The sequence below is a fragment of the Porites lutea genome, chromosome 10 (assembly GCF_958299795.1).
Source record: "Porites lutea chromosome 10, jaPorLute2.1, whole genome shotgun sequence".
NCBI lineage: Eukaryota > Metazoa > Cnidaria > Anthozoa > Scleractinia > Poritidae > Porites > Porites lutea.
The window spans coordinates 5,663,030-5,682,979 of record NC_133210.1 but is presented as its reverse complement, the minus strand read 5'-3'; the positions used below and the strand labels follow the sequence as shown (position 1 = coordinate 5,682,979).

Sequence of the window (19,950 nt, the reverse complement as noted above, 5' to 3'; positions counted from 1 at the left end):
AACTTGTCGTTTACTTGTGCTTGGTCAAATTGTTTTCTTTGTTGAACACCTGTTATCACAAATTACAAAACAAAATGCAAAAGTAAAAAAAATTGAAAATAAAAAATCAACTGAGAGTAACTCTATCCGTGGCCTAAGACAAATATTGCATATCTCCAATGCGACATAATTATTTTTAAACTGAGCTTTCGTTGGTTTTTTTTTTTAACTACGTCACAGCTGTCCTTTACTGCGCTTTTCACAAACATGCGAACTGTAAAGTTCAAAAACCGCCTTCACAAATTGCGTTTTTCGCTGCCGTCAATCATAATTACGATCACAAGCAACGAACCTTGAAACACAGAAACACACAAAACGGATCGAAATCCACCAATCACAAATCGCAAACCTTGACCTTTTGAACCCGTCAAAGTAAAGTTTTGTTTCCTAAGAGGTCCGTTAAGATGATTGACGGCAGCGAAAAACGCAATCGTTAGTTGGCTTTTGAACTTCAGAATTCGCATGTTTGTGAAAAGCGCAATAATATATTATAGTTATTTTTTGGCATATCTTGTTTTTCTATGCATATCTTTCATAATTGTGTTACAGCGCCCAATGTGTAATTTAGACACCTTGGTACTAACGGTAACCTTAGTTTCTGTGAATTACACAATGTACATAAAGTTTCCCCAATGAAAGAACTAAATTTTGTTTTGTTCGTGTTATATCGGGGAAAATGACTGGTTGGAGCACACACAAGCTCGAAATATGACCATCGGCAATGCTGCGTAACGTTCGAACTATATAATACAAGAATTTGTATGGGAGCGAAAGACGATTGTTTCTGAAGCCGAAGTATGTAAGAAAAATAAATAAAGATCGGCTTACCTCCCTTGTGTTTTCTTCTTTTCTGTGTGGTTCCCAAACCGATTTATGGCCAGTAAATGGAACCATTTGTTTCTCTAAAATCCTGGGCTACCGGTGGCTGGGGTAATTTTCTTACCACAAGTCATCCAAGCAGATTTTTTTGCGAAGAGTTGGCCCAAGGTACAAGGGGCATTGGAAAAAATGTCTTTACTGCGGGGACCCTTCAGCGGTGATTTAACAGCACACACATTTTTCATCGAAAGTGGGAAAGGACTGACCGAGGCTTCATTTTAAAGATGACGTTTGTAACAAGGCAAGCCATTATTGAAAACAAGATTGAGCTCTGTTCTGCAATTCTATATCACCCCAACGTTTATTTCAAAGCTAGCCCAGTTGACCCGTTGGGCTCTAAACTTGCGTTCTATTCGGGCCCTGTTTTTTTAGAGAGGGTTTATTATTTTTCCTTGAAATTAAAATGTGGTTGGAATGAACAAATGCTGAATCATAAACGGCCTAAAAAAGGTAAAGAAGACAACAGAAAATAGCTTGCTGCTTTAATGTTTATTTACTTATTTTCAAATCCAACCTTTTTGATAGTAAGTACGTTTTAACGCAATAATTTAAAATATTAAATCAAGTAACAGAGGAGCCAAATCACATTTATTTAATTCTTACATGACAGTACTTAACTTGCCTTTCCTTTCCTGTGAATGGAAAAAAATTATTTTCGTAGTTCGTGTTTTATTGGGTTTGAAATAGACAAAGCTAATGTCACTTTCGTGGCAGGCAGCAAGTGCACATAAACCCTGCGAGCAAACTCCACATATGGGGGATGCGACGTCACAAGGCACTCGAAAGGACACAGCGGAGCAAGAAAGGGGTGAGGTCGCTCGCTCACGCGTCGTCTTGCGGCTTGCTTCACTTGCAACTCGAAATGGAGAGCTTGCTCGCGGGCTGGTGCATATTACAGGATATGCATCTGTGAATAAAATTGATTATTTCTACACTTAAAAGACCGCTTTTTTCGTAGAATGTAGGTTCGATTTCCGCCGCTGTCGTGGGTCCGGTCTCTTGAAGCGCGGGTTCATTTGCCGAACAGTGGCTAGTAATCGAGCCTGCGTATAACGTCTGTCATGTAACCTCCTCCCCTAGAAAATAGGAGGAGGGGGCGTCCCTCCCAGTTTCCTATGGAAACTCCCTCGGGACGAAGTTGTCAATAATAGATTACGTCTTCTGTCATTTGTATCATATTCATTATCTTCCATTACATTCATTCAACGTCATCTATTAAATTTTATTTACAAACCTAATCTCTGTTTACATCTACATGGAGTCTTACTAAATCTAATAAAGTGTAAATTTTCAAACCCACTTTGTTTTGTTTTGTTTTTCTATTTTTCCCGTCAGTCTAACTGCCACAAAGTTATTAGAGACGTTCCGTCAAAACCTGTTTTAAACTGAACAACTTTAGAAATACAACGTTCATCTAGTTGGTTTCAGTAGTTTACATAGAAAATGCCTTTCTACCCTAGTGCTCTTGTTCGTATTGACAGACCTACGTTAAATTATATAGCAACCGCACAACACAAGAGATAAATGTTTTAAAGGGGATGATGTCACAATAGACGATTTGGAAAGACGATTTTTAGGGCAACAATGTTGGAACCTTGTGCTGAGATAAAAATCCTCCTTGCAAATCGTACCGTGTAACATCGCCTTAAGCAAGGACGACGACTATGAACAATGGGTTTAAAAAACAAAACAACTTTGCACGTGCATCACTCTGTTTGGTTCATTATTTCGGCGTCACTGCAAGAGTACGACGTGTAATTTAAAAAAAGGGAGTTTAAGATACCACAACGACGACGGCGGCGAAAACGTCACTTAAAAAGTGACTTCACGTTCTTTGAAACTGCAGCGCGTTTATCACAACTCGCTCACTTTGTCCAATGTAGGCAAACTTTCCTGGATTTGAATTCTTGAAAATATTCAAGTTTAAAGAGAGCCGAGAGAAATTCGTCGTCGTATGTCCACGTTGTCTATAAACGTGAAATGAGGCAATTCACGTCGTAGTCGTGCAGTGACGGCAAAGAAATGTACAAAAAAGCGTCATGCACGTGCAAAGTTGTTACTTTGCTAACCTAAATTAACCTATTGCTTTTTTGACGTTCTCGTTGCCGTCGCCGTAGTGACATCTTAAACTCCCTAATTTCACGTTTCATGGAGGACGTTAACAAAGAACGATAATTCCTCTCTCCTTCTGGGAACCGGGATAGGGTTGTTACGAATTCAAATCCAGGAGCGTTCGCCCACATTAGATGAGGTGAACAAGTTGGAATAATTGCGATGAGGTTTGAAAGAACACGAACTTACTTTTTGGTGGCGTTTTCGCTGTTGTTACATGTACTGTGAAAACCTGTCATGACAGCAAAGTCATTCAAAGTAGAGAATAATACATACCGCGTGCAAGGATGTAAAGTGTTGGCTTCAACCTTGTGCACTAGCTGAAACCCCTTTCCAAAATTTTCTGAATCCGCCCTAATGTCAGGCGTCGTTTGGGCGCTGGTCTTTTTTAAATGCAGCGCAGAATAGCGCTACAGACTTGCTTAGTGAGAGACAGTTTATGAAAGTTGAGCGTTCTGGAAAATTGTTCTTTCAAGTGACAATAGGAATTTGAAATTACTGGTGTCACGATGCCTTTTGTGTCTTGGTCAAGATGTTACAAAGCTTATCAAGTTCTCCTGCCTTGGGGTCAGAATGTTGCGGCACAATATCAGGGTGATTCAGGGCCTTGTCTTCTGTAATTCGCTTCCTCTCTAAGCTTTTGAAGCGGAATGCTTACAGCCAAAGAGCTTGCGCGTGACAGACGAGTTGATCTAGTAGTGGTACTTCGGCTTATGATTGTCCTTCTGTAGCGGTCCTTCCTGGTTGGACCTCGACACAGAATGCGGTAAAACTCCTGACGATAATTCTCTGAGAATATCACATAGAGGATTGGGTTAATAGCACTGTTAGCGTAACCAAACCAAGGTGTGGTGAATCGTAACTCAATCGGAAGTGAATAAAATAGTGGCTTGTTGAATCCACGAAGCATCTCCAAAGTTTGAAAAGGCATCCAAGACAAAGCGAAGACAATGACTACAGTTATCAACATAGCTGTCGCACGCCTGCTGGACGACTGTGCTTTTTTGTTTGAGACCAAATTCCTATGGCCAGGAAGTTGTCTACTCCAGAGACGTATTCCTGCTAGACTGTAGACAAAGGCGATGATTATCAGTGGAATGATGTACCCGCCTATAATAAGAACTAGGCTGAAAGTGTTCGCCGACATGGGCGCCCAAAACTCTGCGCAACTCAAAAAATCCGTGCCTTCCAATTGTGCAGTTTTAGATGCCACCATGACTGGAAGTGAGAAAGCCAGCGCTCCCAGCCAGACCATGGCGATCGCGAAACGTACAACGTTCCTAGTCATAACCGTCTTCATAGGAAACAAGATAGCAAAACTTCGATCCAGAGAAATTGCCACTAAACTAAACACGGAGGCTATTAGAGATCCCACTTGAGCAGAGCTAAAAAACTTGCATAACACGGTGCCCATGAAGGTTCCAAACCATTTATAACCGACGTGGAAAAACTTAAGAATGTACGGTATGTCTATGGTCATCAACAGATCAGCAACGGCCATGTTGGCGATGAGGGTGTTGGTTGAGCTGCGCATGTGGTTTACCGTGCAGACAATGTAAATTACCACAATGTTACCGATCAGCGCAAGGATAAAAATCAATACTGCAAATATGGTGACTCCGATTTGAATGTTTGGAGGTATGAAATACGAATCTCCACTGCCAGGTTTCGTGGCGTTGTTGGTAATGTTAGGAAACACCGATTCTGTGAAGAAAAGAGTATTATTAGGAGCCATACTACTTGGTTAGAGGTGAGATTGGCATATCAACCAAAAAGTGTTTTTACTAAACAGTACTTACTAAGGGTATGATCGATTGACTGTATTTGTTTTGGCATTCATTGCAATGCAATATCTAGAAATGTGCTGAAATAAAATATTTCGATGTAATGTAGCGTTCAGTAGTCCAAGAAGTATGGTGCAAGAGGTTTGTGACAAAGCTTTAGCTTATTCGTATTCCGACATACGAACAATCGAACGCACCCTAATAATGCTCAAGAAGTGGCGGGGGGGGAATCTAAGTATTAGGCTGATTTAGCAACAGAACGGGAACGTCATTTGACTACGGGAAAGCGCGCGGAAAGGACTAAACTCGACTTCAGGTGCCCCTTTTGCCGCTCTGCCATTGGTCAAGCGAGTTGTTTGATTTGCGCTCGCCGTCGTCAACTGACGCTCCCGCTCTGTTGCTAAATCAGGCTATTACCATTGGAAGACAACTGAATAACAGATTCTTGTGATATCTCACAAACCTTGCAGAAGGCCTATTGACAGCGGTCTAAAAAGGTAACCGCTGTCCATTGTCATATGACTGTATCGTGGGCTCTAGTGAACACCTCATTGAGGGGACGTGATTTCTTATAGTTCTCCGCTGACCAGTTATGTTTTCAATTTATCACAAGGTCGGGTCCATTTTTTTCAGGAGGAGTTCAGTTAACTTCTCGTTTATGGCAAAAGTTAAATTACTGCAGAAAAACATTTTTTAAAAGATCCCACGAGAGCTTCGCTTTTGGCCTTGGCTAAATCTAAATACCGTATTACCCCCTAATTGTCTAACCGTGTAACCATAACTCCCTGACGTGACCAAAGCAACAATTCCGTAAAAATTTCCAATATCATTCAGTTATATGCTGAAAAAGCAAAAAGGACCAAAAAAACTTCTGAAGAGAATTCAAGTGAATGTTAACACCATTTGGATTTTCTCTACAGGTTCATACAAAAGAACCACCTGATAAAGAGTGGTTAGAACGCTTAATTTTGAATCCAGAGGACCCGAGTGCAACTGAATCTCGTTCTGACCGCCAGATGGATTTGTTCTCCGTTGTTCGAAGTTTACATCCTCCGCCACGTTTGTAAAATAGCCAACGTAGCAGCTGGGATTCCTTTTATGTTTCAGTGAACTAATTATGTTTCATTATCCGTAAGAAGCCCCACAACGGGAGAAGATAATTAAGTACTTTCACTCTAACAGTAAAAGGGCTGAGGCGATATGTATCAAGAGCGGGGCCGTAGCATGGGGAGGTACCGGGGGACCCGTGCCCCCCCCCCCCCCCTTAGTTTTATGCCCCAAAAAGTCAAAACATGCACGCTTAAAAGTTGAATATAAAAAATCATCTCACAGGGCATTGAAACAATTATGTCTCTGCAGCTAGGTGAAACATTTTCTGGTTGTAAGATACAGAGACCAGTTCAATGGGTCCTCCGGACCAAAAACTCTCTGCTTTTCAAACACAATGAGAAGCCTAAAATTTCTCTGCCCCCCCCCCCCCTCCCCCCAGTTTCTAAAGGCTTGCTACGGCCCTGCAAAAGCGAAAAATATGATCCATTATTCTCCTTTATACCTATTCAGTGGTATGACAGAAGTTTATTTCAATCCTATGACAGCTACCAATTAGTCAAAGTGATGGAGTCTCGTAAGGTAACTTTTGGCACTGCGGACTAAATCCTGTGGCGTGAACATCAATCATTCAATGAAACCTCTTTGGCTGTACTTTCACATGGCATGGTGCTATCCATTATGCGTCGTTTTACAAAATGAAATTAAGAAATTTTGTTATATTTTGACTAAGGCCAGCTGCTTTAACTGCTTTAACTGGTTTCAGGTTTTCGATAAGGCTCTTTGAGTGTCCTCTGCAAACAAGGTTACTGAGTAGAGAACCAGTTTCTATGGGAGCTTTTCTGCTGTGACTGCAGTGTTAACGTTAGTCGTCACGACAGGAGAAACAAGCTTTCTAGTGTAAGGAAACTATCTGTATTCCACTTGGATAATTATAATGCATAAACCTGTAATTACCTGTAGGATCCATGCTCATCCGCGAAACTACAAACTCAGAAGATCTCTTCTCTTTCGTCAAGTAGTCGTCTGGTCTGAAGGAAAAAACACACCTGGTAAAATTTTTAAATAATTTAAATTCTAGATATTACATGACGTAAACCTCCATGATAGGATGCTTGTTCTCTGCATTCAATTAATCATTACCGAAAGAATACAATCTGCTAGCAAGCTGAGCTGATCAGTGATCATAATCGCATTCTTGTTGCTTTTTATTATTATTATTCTTTTCGCTGCCAAAAATTAGAATAAATTAGACACGTAAAGTTCTAAATTTTCTTCACACTGCAAAATAATTAGATGATCGTGTGAAAGAAGCTCCGGAGATGCGAATGAAAAGTAAAGAACCGCAGTTCATGTAGTTAATATCTGTCTCCATGTGATTAAAGCGATGGATAAGTGGTACCAACAGTGTCAGGCCGGCATATTTAACGGTAAAATGGAAATGCAGTTATGCTCACTAATCAATAATTAACTTCAAACGAGTAAGAACAAAGCGAATTTTGTTTAATTGAGAATTATTTTGATATCACCCACGAAGAGAACTAATACAGCCACAATAGAATACCGTTAACTGCGCGCCGCTCTTAAGCCCTGATCTTCTACATCATCTTCTTCGTGAGAGGTTTTAGGAGGGCCTTAAACGGTAGGGCTTATATCGGAGGGAGCTTATATAACCAGAATAAAAAAAAGCACTTCGAAACAAGCTATGGCAGTGATGATTAAAACACGTTTTGCATGAACAGGTTTTAATAATAATTATTAACCTCGAGAACGTCAAAATAATCGAATTTATTTCAATGCTAGAGAGGGCTTGTATCCGGGGGGACTTGTATTCCGGGAGATGGGCCTATAACTAGCCAATAGGTTATATCCAAGACCCGAGAAGGCTTATAAGTGGTAGGGGTGGGGGAGGGGGGGTTGTAAGCGCCAATTTAAGGAACTTTATAATCCAATCAAAAGGTTTTTCCTCGCCAGCGTTAAGCGGAATCATGATCAGATTGCGAGTAGTTTAATGTATTTCTTTCAGATTCAGATTTAAGGGTACGGTAAGCATTCGAATAATTATAAGGACAAGTGGATTAAGAATATCAGGCTGAAAGTTGGCCAATAAACCACTATAAATATAAACACAAATTCGGCCACCGGATAAATAAAGCATGTTCTAAAGTAAAAAGAACGGGAATGACTGAATAAGAAACCAATACATAGAGGATATTACATGGCCGCGAGGAAATACGAAATTTATCTTCGAGAGTAGAAAACTATTTCCCTCGTCTGCTGCGCTCACTCGTGAAATATTTTTTTAACACAAGAAGAGAAATTTCGTATCTCCAAGCGGCCATGTAATGTTCTATTTATCATATAAACACCAATGAAATACCAAACCATTTCACTTTAATAGTTTTTTGGTGTGAAAGGCGAGATTTATTATGTAGCCATAGCAAAGGTGATATTTTCACATGTGAAGATAACATGTTATTTTCACATGTGAAGATATCAAGTTTATATAATAAAGTAAGTTAAAGTAGTAATGAAGGAGTGCTACAAACTCTAAGAGCCATAGAGTCAGTAGTAAACATTGTATGCTAATTAAACCTCTAGTATGTATAATGTAAGAAAATGTTAAGAACATTTTCAGGTCGATTTCTCACCTAGCACCTGGTAAATAAGAACTTGATCCGGCCCCGAATCCCGAAATCATCGGTTCTTAAATGAGGGTCTTAACTGTACTGCATTGAATATTATTCATGCAGGTTAACAGTAAAAAGAAAAAAAAAAACAGACAAGGGAAGAATTCAAAGCAATTAAAGACTAGAATGATCGAAGCCAATTTTGCTGTTTATTTTTTTTGATTCAGTCGGACGAAAATGGTTTTAGTTTTCGCTGAAATATAAACAGGATTGTATCCGAAATCGAACTAAAGTAATTACTTCCACAGTTTATTACAACACCCAGTTGACTTATCATAAAATCTATAATTGTCGAACAAAATTTGTAGGATGAAAATATTTCGATTTAAAAGGGCTCACTGATGTATTCGCTGCAGTCATCAAGAAACGTGAAGCGTAGAAATAAACCGATGAAGAGGTTTTAAACTAGAGCGGAATGCTTCTCTTGCCGGGATATTAATTTTAATTTTGTTTTAAAAAACAAAAAAGACGGTAACCGGATCTTAGTTGTTAGGAACCTTTTGATGGCAAACAGTATGTGGTGTGCTTCAATTATTAATGATTGGATAAGATCTTCTTGAAAACATAAGTTGATTTCATAAAAGAGAACGACAATTTCCTGAGAAAATATAAACTATTAATATCTAATTAATTCTCTCCCAATAAGGCTAAGTTAAAGATTTAAGAGAGACCGACCTCGGCAAATCCGTGTTTTAGCTGTTTTGAAAACGTCAAGCCACTTGAGACTCGCTTGTAAAATTAAGTAGGACTTCTCGTGGTAAAGAAAGGCTGACACTGTTTCTAGGAAAAAGAAAAAGTTGCAAATTAGTTGTCTCCCTTCTTCCTTCTAGGGGTAAAATAACGACAATGCATCAGTTTCTAGTTGCCGTTTTCAACAAAAGAAAGTTAATTTTACAAATCAACTTAACCTTTATGCTCTCAATGTTTCATAATTCAGTTGTTTTTTTTATCTTTAGAATTTTGAAACTTTATAAAAAAAAAAACTTCGCATCAAGAACACGCAAAATCGAGGCAGATCTCATAAGCTCCTGCAAAAAAATCATTGATGATTATAAACTAGCTAGGAGGTACTGTCCAGTAGAAAGCAAAAAAATGGATGCACGTTTTTGTTGTATAAATATCCAAAGTTTATGGCATTTGGCAGTGGAAAAAGAACTTTTTAAGAGACCAAATGTGAGGAAAAATGCCATCTATTATACATACGTTTCACTGTGTTTACCTCACCGAACCCCACTGAAATGATTTCAGTTTCCTGACGATTTACGTGTCTTGAAACTTTGCCGAATAATTTTTTGTGACAATATATTCTTAAACAGCATATACGGAAAAGTATCCCTCACTTAAATTTGCCAGTTTCCAATGCCTTATAGAAAAACAGAACTTCAATTAATATAAGGAGACAAACGAATCATAATATAGCGAAGTTAAAAGCCTGGGCAAAAACTAGTGGGATAATTATGTTATTACTACTTACGAAAGAAAACAGGTTTTACTAGTAAGTGGTTTTTTAGTGGATACTCTTTCGCGCAAATTGAATATATTGAACTGTTCCGGAGAAAAAAAATTGTTCTACAATCTTTCATTTTGATGAAAAGTAAGGCTCTCTAATTATGCTCAGTAGGACATAACGAATACAGAGTCATCAAGCAAAACGAGTGGTAGCTCTTGTGGCGAAGGAAAAAAACATGCATTTCAGTCAGGTGGAATTTTTATTACGATTGTAAATGTAGTAAAAATAATTCCGTTTCGCCAATCTAACCATAAAAGGTTCATTTCAGTGTAGCAACAAAGAATAATGCATTTAACAAGAAAGCAGTCGGAAATTTACTTTAATTTATTTTTTGGAAATATTCTAGTAGGTTCTTACCGAGTTCTATAAGATTATATTTCTTCTAGAACATCAGTAGAAATGTCAATGTCTAATAATCATTAAGGTACTTTACATTTCCAGGAGCCGATTTCATTATATTTCCTCGAACTACTAAACTCAGTAACTAAAAGAAATTGTCAATTTCGACAATCGTCAGATGCTCACGCAACTAATGGTTATGTGGAAGGTTTTTTCAAGATTTTTTTTTTGTTTATATAGTTATCATTATTATTAAAGAAAACGTTAGTCTAATGCATTAATATAAAATGCATTAATTAACAGGTTAGAGTGTCTGCGAGCCCCAGCGCAGATGTATTGGTGTTTTTTCTCTCTTTCTTTCTTTCTTTTTTTAAGTTTTACATTAATATATTAAATGCTGCGCGTAGACGTAAAACTTTGAGCAAGGTTCAACTTTTATGTTTACGCGCGATCTTCCATACATTGCCTCTATTTCCTTTACGCGCGTAAAACTTACGTGCATACGCTTGTAAAAATTACGCGACAGTGGAAATCCACGTCACAGACCATGGATGGATTTATGGGCAAACATTCCTTCAAGATACAATGCATCAATCTCAGTCAACATTCATTTGTTGGATCGTTAAGTAATGCGAAGAAAAGAATCAGGAAATTACAGAGATAACCATACTGATAGTAGGTTATATTGGTCTCATTTTCTATCTATTTTGTAACCAATTTAGTCTGATTTCCCAGAGCGCACAAACCACACGCAAGTTTTTCACAAACGGTTGACTGGAATCGAGTCACGGATTCCGCGTCACATTGTTGTCTTTCAATAATTTTCTGTGTCTCAGCTTTGGCTGTGGCATACTGGTGATTACTTCAATTTGATTTGGATTTTAAGGGCCACATGCCATGCATCAGTCGTATGATTGACACGCGATTTTTAAATTAAGACTGATATGATGATATTAGTATCACTTTGTCGGGCATTGTGATCAATTTTGTGAAGTATTTTAACCCGCTTAAATAAACCAATGAAGACTGAGCATCAAACAATCGTACGATGTAAGCATTCCTATAAAAAAAATTAATTTGTTTGTTTAGTTCGTCTCATGAGAAGATCGACGTTTGTCCTGCCTGGAGACGATCTTCACCGTCTGAAGCTGACGAATAGAACGTGTTGGATAATCCAAACTCATCGAGACGAACTTAACTGAGCCAAAAATCGAACTGTTCATGAACCTAACTTACTAAGTTTAGTTCGTTTCATGAAAAGTTCGACGTTTAGCCCAGGCATAAGTCTAATAAAAAATGGCTCTAAGCACTTGAAAATGTCTTAACTGGCATTGACAGAGCTAAAACTTCACAAATTAAAGCAAAAAAATGTGTTTTTCATGACAGAAATTATACAAACCATCCCATTTGGATTGTTGTTTAATTTAAGAAAAAGAAATTTATTGTTCAGTAGGGGCTCGTAAGTTTATGTTTCATGCAATATAATTTGCTTACTGAAAATCGGAGGGTTAATTGATCATCCTTTAGAGGGTACATGTATATATGTTCTTGACAATAAGTTCATTAATTTGTTTTTGCATTACCACTGCTACTGTGCGTCACTTTCTGAACTGATCTCAGATTCAGCTTTCCACATCAACTTGAGATAATACGCTGGAAATTCTCAGGAATGTACGCTTGTTATATGCTCGCATTTTTTTGTTTTTGTTGTTGTATTTGTTATAGTTTTCGATCGATTTTAAGCCACAGGGCATTTTAAGACACCCAGATAGGCTTTTTGATATATTTTCAGCAGTAGGGAGCTTAACTTTTTATGGACATTCAAGACAAGGCAATAATAGCCTTTTCATTTTTAATGTCAAATGTATGCTACACTCTAGTTATCAGTACCTTTTGAACTTCAAGTCTGCAGATGAAATAGTATATGTAACCGCATAAATGAAACCTTTTCCAGCAGAACTTTGGTATGACTCTGTTCATGACTGCTCGATTTTCAGTATATTACCAAATGAAATTACAATGATTTTTCACTGCATGGGCTTTTATCGCTTTGGCTTGCCTGTTCAAGGCTCCAAGATAGCGGTCGTGGGTCTTATTGTTGCTTGAACTTCTTTTCGCCATCTGAGAGCTTGACAGGTTACATTTCAGTGTTCAGTGCAACTTAAATTTTAAATCACTCTGTAAGAGTCAGACATAAGTTGTTTTGAAAAGCTGTGCAAATAAATAAAAGTTTCTTCCCGATTTTTATCTTACTTATGTAAATGTGGGTTCACTGAGTTGCGATGATTTGAAAGCACGGCAGCGAGGAAGATAACATCTCCCAGTGACCGGAAATACTACGAAAATAAGGAAGATGACCCGGTATATAACTGATTTATCTTCCAGTACGATAACAAAGACATCATTGGTATTGCTAGATGCAAATAAGCTGGAATGTACTTGTTGTCAGTGGGGGACCGACCGATTTCATTTATTATTCGCTATTATACTAAACTATGCCCCGGAGGGTACTCCCCCATAAAAATGACGGGGGTGCTCCTAGTACCTTTTAGGGGTTTGGATTGGTACCGGCTAGGGTGCTAAAACTGCACTGACTGACTGCTGCCTAAGTTGTCTCGGTAATTTCAAAAAGTTCTAAAGTTAAAGTGTTCTAAAGTTATCTTTATTACTATTGAAATTTTCAGTTCCAGTTATATAATTTGTTGTTTAATTGGTACCTCTTGGGGGGAAAATGAATTTGGGACACACCCATAAAGCAATTAAAGATTCTAGCACCTTTTATGGTTGTTCTCGAAATTTACTGACGAGCAAACCCGTCATTTTATAGGGAGTACCCCGCGGGACCTATGCCTGTGGATTCAAAGTTCAAGTACCATGCAGTTAGAGGCACCTACGCAAAAAGCTTAAGTGCTACATGATAAAAAAAAAAAACAGCACTACAGGGAACCTATCGTAGATTCAAAAGTTGCGAACAGTACCACAGGTAATGTACTTTTCGATAATGGACTGAACGACCTTGTATAATAGGCATAATGAAATGTCAGAAGACATAAAGCTTCCGTTCAAATGGTTATAATTATATGCATCTGATGATTTCTTTGTTGACAGACTAATATCGCTTAAAACCATAATTTTTTAAAGAGAGTTCCAAAAAACTGACAAACATTTAGTTCCTCAGCCATTTTGTCATGCAATTATAATTATGCCTCAGCAAAGACATTTTCCTTTTTAATTTGTTGGCAGAAACACAAATAGAATAGTACAATTACATATATTTTTTTTCAAACGAATAAACACAAGAAGAAATTTCAAAATGCAAAAAAACTTAAGAGAAACATGGTTTAGCCATCACGTTAGCATAAATACAAAAATCTCGGTAAATTGAATGTAAGCAAAAAAATTTATCTGATCGAAACAGAAAGAACTCTTCATTTCTTCATTAAGAGGTTGCAAAGAGTTTTAATTAAATTTCGTGAGACGTTCATTATCATAACTTTCACAAAAAGATTTTGTCAGCTGTATACGAATTCCAAGCAAATTTATCCACTATGAAGTCAATGGTAGTTTTTTTGTGGATGAATTACGAAAAAACCACGTTCAGAGCGCCTGTCAACTATCCATTTCTATGTTTAATGAAGGTCTCTATAATTGTTCTTATCATTGTTAAAGCCCTACAATTTGCGTTCTCTCTCCTATTTTTCTTTTACCAGTGAAATACACGGATTTTCTAAGTTTCCGAGTTCATTCACTGGAAAATTCAGTTCAAAATACGATGAATCTGTTAAAATATGAGTGAAAAAATAGAAGTGCTAGAAGAATGCACCTGGTTATAGTTGGGATAATTTCGGTTTTATCGCGTTTATGTACAGAGCATCTGTCGGTTGTACTATTAATTAAAACTCTTATGCCAACACAAGGTTTCTCTCGTTAATATCCCCTGAATGCATTGGACAAAACTTTAGATAACCCATCAACGACGCCAATAGTTAAACTAAGCGTGACATTAGCAAGACTATTTTTAAAAAGGCACGGTAATAAAAGTGACAAATAATATTAACCTGGAACCTTTTAGCGATTTGTGAAGCTCTGCTTTTGTATTTTTTTTCTTCTATTTGCCACCAAATCGAGAGACAGAAAAACTACCATGGTCCGGCAAAACCGTGGTTTGGGCGTCGATGAGAATTGAAGCCTGTTAAATGAAATCCGTTTCAAATTAAAGTTTTATAAACGAGCAAGAATTAACTAGAAAAAGGCCGTTTATAATGCTTCTCAAGATAGTTCAAACGTCACATGCTGCAGATAAAATCAGAGTCTGTTATGGCTTCCTTTCCCTTGCCGGCGTAATTTTTTTATGCAGTACAAGGCTTTCTTTCAAGTTCTCTTTAATGTGGCCCGGGTCAGATATCTTATATTGTAACGTGAATATATCAGAAATGCGAGATGCTGAGTAATGGTTTCTTGCGTCGTTAGGCATTTACCGAATGGTTTTCGTCCATTTCTATGAATTAAATTCTAAGACTTGACACAGTTTTAAGGGATGTATGCCTAATGAAAAAAAAAAAGGGATATTTGTATTTCGCAACGTTTGTACAACCCCCTACCTTTCTTGAACAGCAGTTGCTTATACAGTCCAGTTGATTATTTTTGTGCTGGAGGGAATGCTCAAATAACTTGCTATACTTAAGAACTGTCTTCACTTTTTTGGTGAAACTTCGGTGCTACAAGAAAAACAGCTGTAGTAAATGGATCAGGCCGCAAACGCAAGAAATCGCGCTCCAAATGAAAGAGGAATGAAGTGTTGAATTAAATACAATAAACCGTGTTTGCACGTAAAAGTGATTATCGAACTCTACAGCCAATGAAATTAGATATTGTCAAGGAACAATGGCTTATAACTTTTTTAGCATCCACGCATCCGGTTGACTGGAAATTTCTCCAAACAAATGCGATTTTCATTACAAAGAGAAGATGATTTCTCGCTAAGAATGCTCATCAGATTATCATAGCGTTTTGGTCTAGGCGGGGCGAATGACCCCCGTAATAATCACCGTTTTGCATTCGGCGGCGAAACGTTAGCAAGCTCATACATAACTCTGTCATGAATTAATCATACCTCTTGAATTGAGAGACGTGAATACCGTGCAATTGATAACCCTGAATATTACCATTTGTGAATGATGGATTTAAACGTGTAAATATACGCGTGGGGTCATAATGACGAAAATAAAGAAAACTAATTAACGTTTAGTCACCTTCGACTGAGTAGAGTGGATTTCCACCTGACAGAACAACAAAAAATATGGAACTTATTATGATGGCGAAAGCGAATCTGATTTAAGCTTGATTACCGCCAGTAGAAAACTTAAGAATTATCCAGGCGGGCGCGAGTTTTGAGAATCTACGTCAGCGGCTGGTAACAACTGAAAGAGGAAAATGACTTCAAGGCTTTTGAAATAAACTAAAGGAGATTTTGACGTCAGAGAGAAAAAAGAATACTGCATTAAAAAAGGTTTTCAGGCGGTTTAACATTAAAATGTTCACTTTCAACCCGATAAGCGCTCGTATCCACTTATTTCTTTGCTGTTGATAACGGCTGCATTCTATCCAAAGACTATTGGTCATGTCCACACGAAGCTGCCTTTTTTTTGGCACATTTTTTCACCCGAGTCGTCTGGACCGGATCTTCAACCATTCTGTGGAGTGTTTTCAAAACGTTTGCGGTTTCGTTGAGTGGAACGGACGGTAGGTCGATTCGTGTAAAAAAAAAAAACGATTTCAAAAATATATGCATTCGTGTGTACGTTTCATCAATTGGAGATGTGGAATATTTAATCAATTGAAGTTTATTAGTTTACATAGGTCTCTCTCACTTCTCAAGAAAAAATTTCGAATATGGCTAAGAAAATTAAGGGTGCTTATACACTCAATTTATTTTTCAATTAATTGCAAGCTCTTTGCTAAAATAATAATAATCAATGAATGGTATTTGTTATCTTCACTGAGATTCGTCACTGTACAGGCGTCTAATAATACTGGTAATTTTAACTTAACACTAAAATGAATCTGCTTTCTGCGCAAAAAAGAAATAATTAGACTATCAATTTTTTTCTTAAAGTGAATGGATGAGTTGAGAGAGTAAACTTTATCGCGTAATAAATAAACGAGACCTTGGCAATAACTAATAAAACGTATTAGACTGACATTTAAAAGGGGACCAAACCGTTGATTTGTTGAACTGGCAAGTTTTATTTTAAGTTAAATATAGAAGTTCTTATTGTCTCAGCAACGGCTGGACTTTCCGAAAAATTTCTTCAGTTCATGTTTTTTGTTTTTGTGTTTGGTTTGAGGGGAAGTCGTTTTAAGCGTTGCTGTAACTAAAGAAAGAATATTGCCAGCACCATGGTCATCACATCATAGAGTCTTGATAATGCTGTTCGATTGTTTCATATTGTAGGCTAAGAGTGGGCCGATTACCATTGTATTTTAATTTGGCAAGTATATTGAATAGGATGTTAGTTAATGGGAAGTAGAAAATCGCAAGATGGAAAATCCACAAAAATGACTTCATTTACAGCTCACAGGCTCAAAATGGCAGTTTAGTGTTCGATATCTCTCGCAAATGAAGCATATAATTTTATATCTCATGCAAATTAATTATCGTCAGTACAAATTAGTGGATTCGAGAAACTCAGTTTACGTCAAAGGAATAATCGCACTTTGCGGTTTCTTTAAGTAAGGTTCCAACCATGTATACTTGATTCATATCAGAGATGAATGTCAATTAAGGGTTTCGATGAAACGTTATCTTAAACCTCATCTTAGTAGATAGTAGCAAACATCAAAAAAGTGCGGAAAAGTTATCGCTAGAGTTATCAACATGTGCTTAACGAGGCACGATATTTATATTTAGTTCTCGGAAGCCAGCGTGTGTTAGCCCACGTATTCGTCAGTGCCAAGTTCACTGAATGAAGCAATCGATTAATTTTGGTAACATACAGTACAGGGTGGTTATAACTTACAAACCTCGTGTTTAACACAACTGATGTTTCTTCAGTTCCTGCTTCCTTGCTCCAACCTCAAAGCTTTCTTTAAACTGAAACCGCTTATTCTCAGTCAGTTTCATGCGATCTACAAGAATGCATCTGCCAAATCGGAAAATATAAAGCTAGGTATCTAAACAGCGTCGTTCTCGTTTCAAAAGTTATTTACTCGCTGTTTGTACCTAACTCGATCATTTTTACGAAGTGACAATTAATTAAAGATCTATCAATCACGTCAGTACCTGGACCAATCACAGTAGAGCACAGTTGAAAAAATGAAAATTATACAATGATTACTCGTACTTGCTGAGTTGCCGTTGACACGCGAAAGCGGAAAAAAGTCGTGTAAATTCAAAACTAGGCAATTTTATATTGGTTTTGGATATTGACGAATCACCATGAAATATTTCCCATTTAAAGTGTGACCCTGGAAGCTGTTCATATTGCACGCAAAATTTTTCTTAATGAACGTTCAATGCGGTGATATTTCTCGTCTTGTATATTACTTCTTTTTTAAACTTTTTATCACCTAAAAGGTATAATCCGTCGGCAAGGGAAAACGACCGTGCCGACATTTATGTAACGAGACTAACCTTAATTACAAAGCCTTTAAAACTGATGTCTTTTATCATTTGAAAACGATTCTTCTGTCATCTTCTATCAATCCAAGGTTCTATTAGGATCCTTCTGTATTTTACACAATTTACGTGCAGTTAAACTAGAGGTCAATTTAACTTAATACTATAGAGCCAATCACGGATGTGATTAAAACGGCTGTTAACACAAAACAGCGAAATGCCATGTTCATTACGACTTCTGTAAAACCAGCTGTTTTTACAACATTTTTTTCTTCGCTCTAAACATTAAATTTTCACTGGTCTTTTTTTATGAATAAGCAACAGTAGAGCGGTATAAAAATCTTCTATAGCGATACAGCAAAACTTGTCTCATTTCCGGCATCTAAAAAAAAACACAAGGTTTAACAAAGGGATTCGTTCGTGAAACTGCGGAGCCGCCCCGTTATGAGCTTATTGAAGCTGAAACTACTTTCTACCCCTTTGTCGCAAGTCAAACTGAAGATAATCTACGAAAAGCTACGTAGACTCAACTCTTAATTCATCTTCCTCCTCGACACAATTTTAACGTCGTGTTATATGAATTGAACCAAATGGTCGCATACATTTCAATATTATTCAGCATTATTGAGCAATGCTAGCTGAGTGAAGGCTGAAATTCAAAAGATTTTTGGTCAAATTCGCCACAGTCGTAGAAGGAAGTAAATGAATGCTAAACCATGTTTAGTTGAATCACATTGCCTCCAACGTTGAGTTCATGCGAATTTAAGAAAAAGCTGCCCATGGCTATCGACATAGTTTGCACTTTCACATCCTCGTGCTAATTGTTACTCGAATAATCAATATCCGATGTTGGACCGGTCCATCAATAAAAGCTCTGTTAAATCCACAAGGCGAGATAGTGACCAATATAGCCTCCCCCGCAGGCTTCACTGTCCTGTTTTAGAGAACGAGTGGGAGAATGGGGAGAGAACGGGGAGTGACAATGATGCCTGCCAAATATCGACAAGGTGATGACCTTGTGAGCATATTGGCTTGCGCATACAAATCCAATTTGTGTAAGGGATAGTGGGGAGAATTTTGAGAGACAAAAGCCGTTCACCGGGACCTAAAATAGTTTGTTGGTTTGTCGAACGGAAAATGGCGTTACAAAAGTTATCCAGGATATTCCAGCTGAATCATCCCAGACCAACAAATAACGTATTTGTATTTTTCCTACTCGTAAAATTTTCAGGTAATTTTTATAAGCCTCCAACCTTCGCGAATAATAGAGGGCGACGTCGGTAAGAAACGGAAGCATATGAACAAAGAAATGAAAAACGATTATAACCGACGGTTGCATGGAAAGTCGGGTTTTTTATTCAAACTTGAAAGCTAACTGAAATCATTTGACAAAAAACTTTTGAGAAAAGTGGCGAGGCAAAAATCTGCATGAAAAACGACAGAATCTAGATTTAGACAGAAAACACGGAAAACGGAATAACAAACAGAGCAAAAATTTCGAATATAAAACAGTGCATAAAAGCAAGATTGCAGTACTAATATCATAGGTGACGAATTGCTCCTTAATTTTGGCGCGAAATTTCACCGTTAATTTGTAATTTCACATGTGAAATTACAAAATTGCCATGGCAACCTTCCTTACGTCTCAGTGTCAAGATGGCGACGAAGTTTTAAAATATCATGAATGAAGAAGTCAGGGCACAAAAAGACGCTTTAGAAAACCTGAATACACGAAAGAGCACATCAAGAAGGATTCTAACAGGTATTTTGTCGAAAAACTCTGCACTTAAGCCAAATTTAAGCTCTAAACGTTCGAGAGAGTGCAGGAGTTTTCGATCGATACGATCCAGGATATTAAAATATGTCAAAAATCTAAGATTGCTAACGTAATTCGTCACCCATGATATTAATAGGTAATCAAATGGTATACTC

General features: G+C 37.6%; 1 protein-coding gene across 1 annotated transcript; it reads right to left on the bottom strand.

Moving 5' to 3' along the window:
• Positions 1 to 1,387: 1,387 nt before the first annotated feature.
• On the bottom strand, positions 1,388 to 19,243 carry LOC140950218 (RYamide receptor-like). The gene is made up of 4 exons (XM_073399423.1): positions 18,034 to 19,243; positions 9,227 to 9,331; positions 6,819 to 6,892; positions 1,388 to 4,734 (listed from the first exon to the last, which is right to left on the bottom strand). The coding sequence occupies exons 3-4, from the start codon at positions 6,835 to 6,837 to the stop codon at positions 3,620 to 3,622; spliced, it is 1,134 nt and encodes a 377-aa protein (XP_073255524.1). The 5' UTR covers positions 6,838 to 6,892; positions 9,227 to 9,331; positions 18,034 to 19,243; the 3' UTR covers positions 1,388 to 3,619.
• Between the last annotated feature and the right edge of the window lie 707 nt (positions 19,244 to 19,950).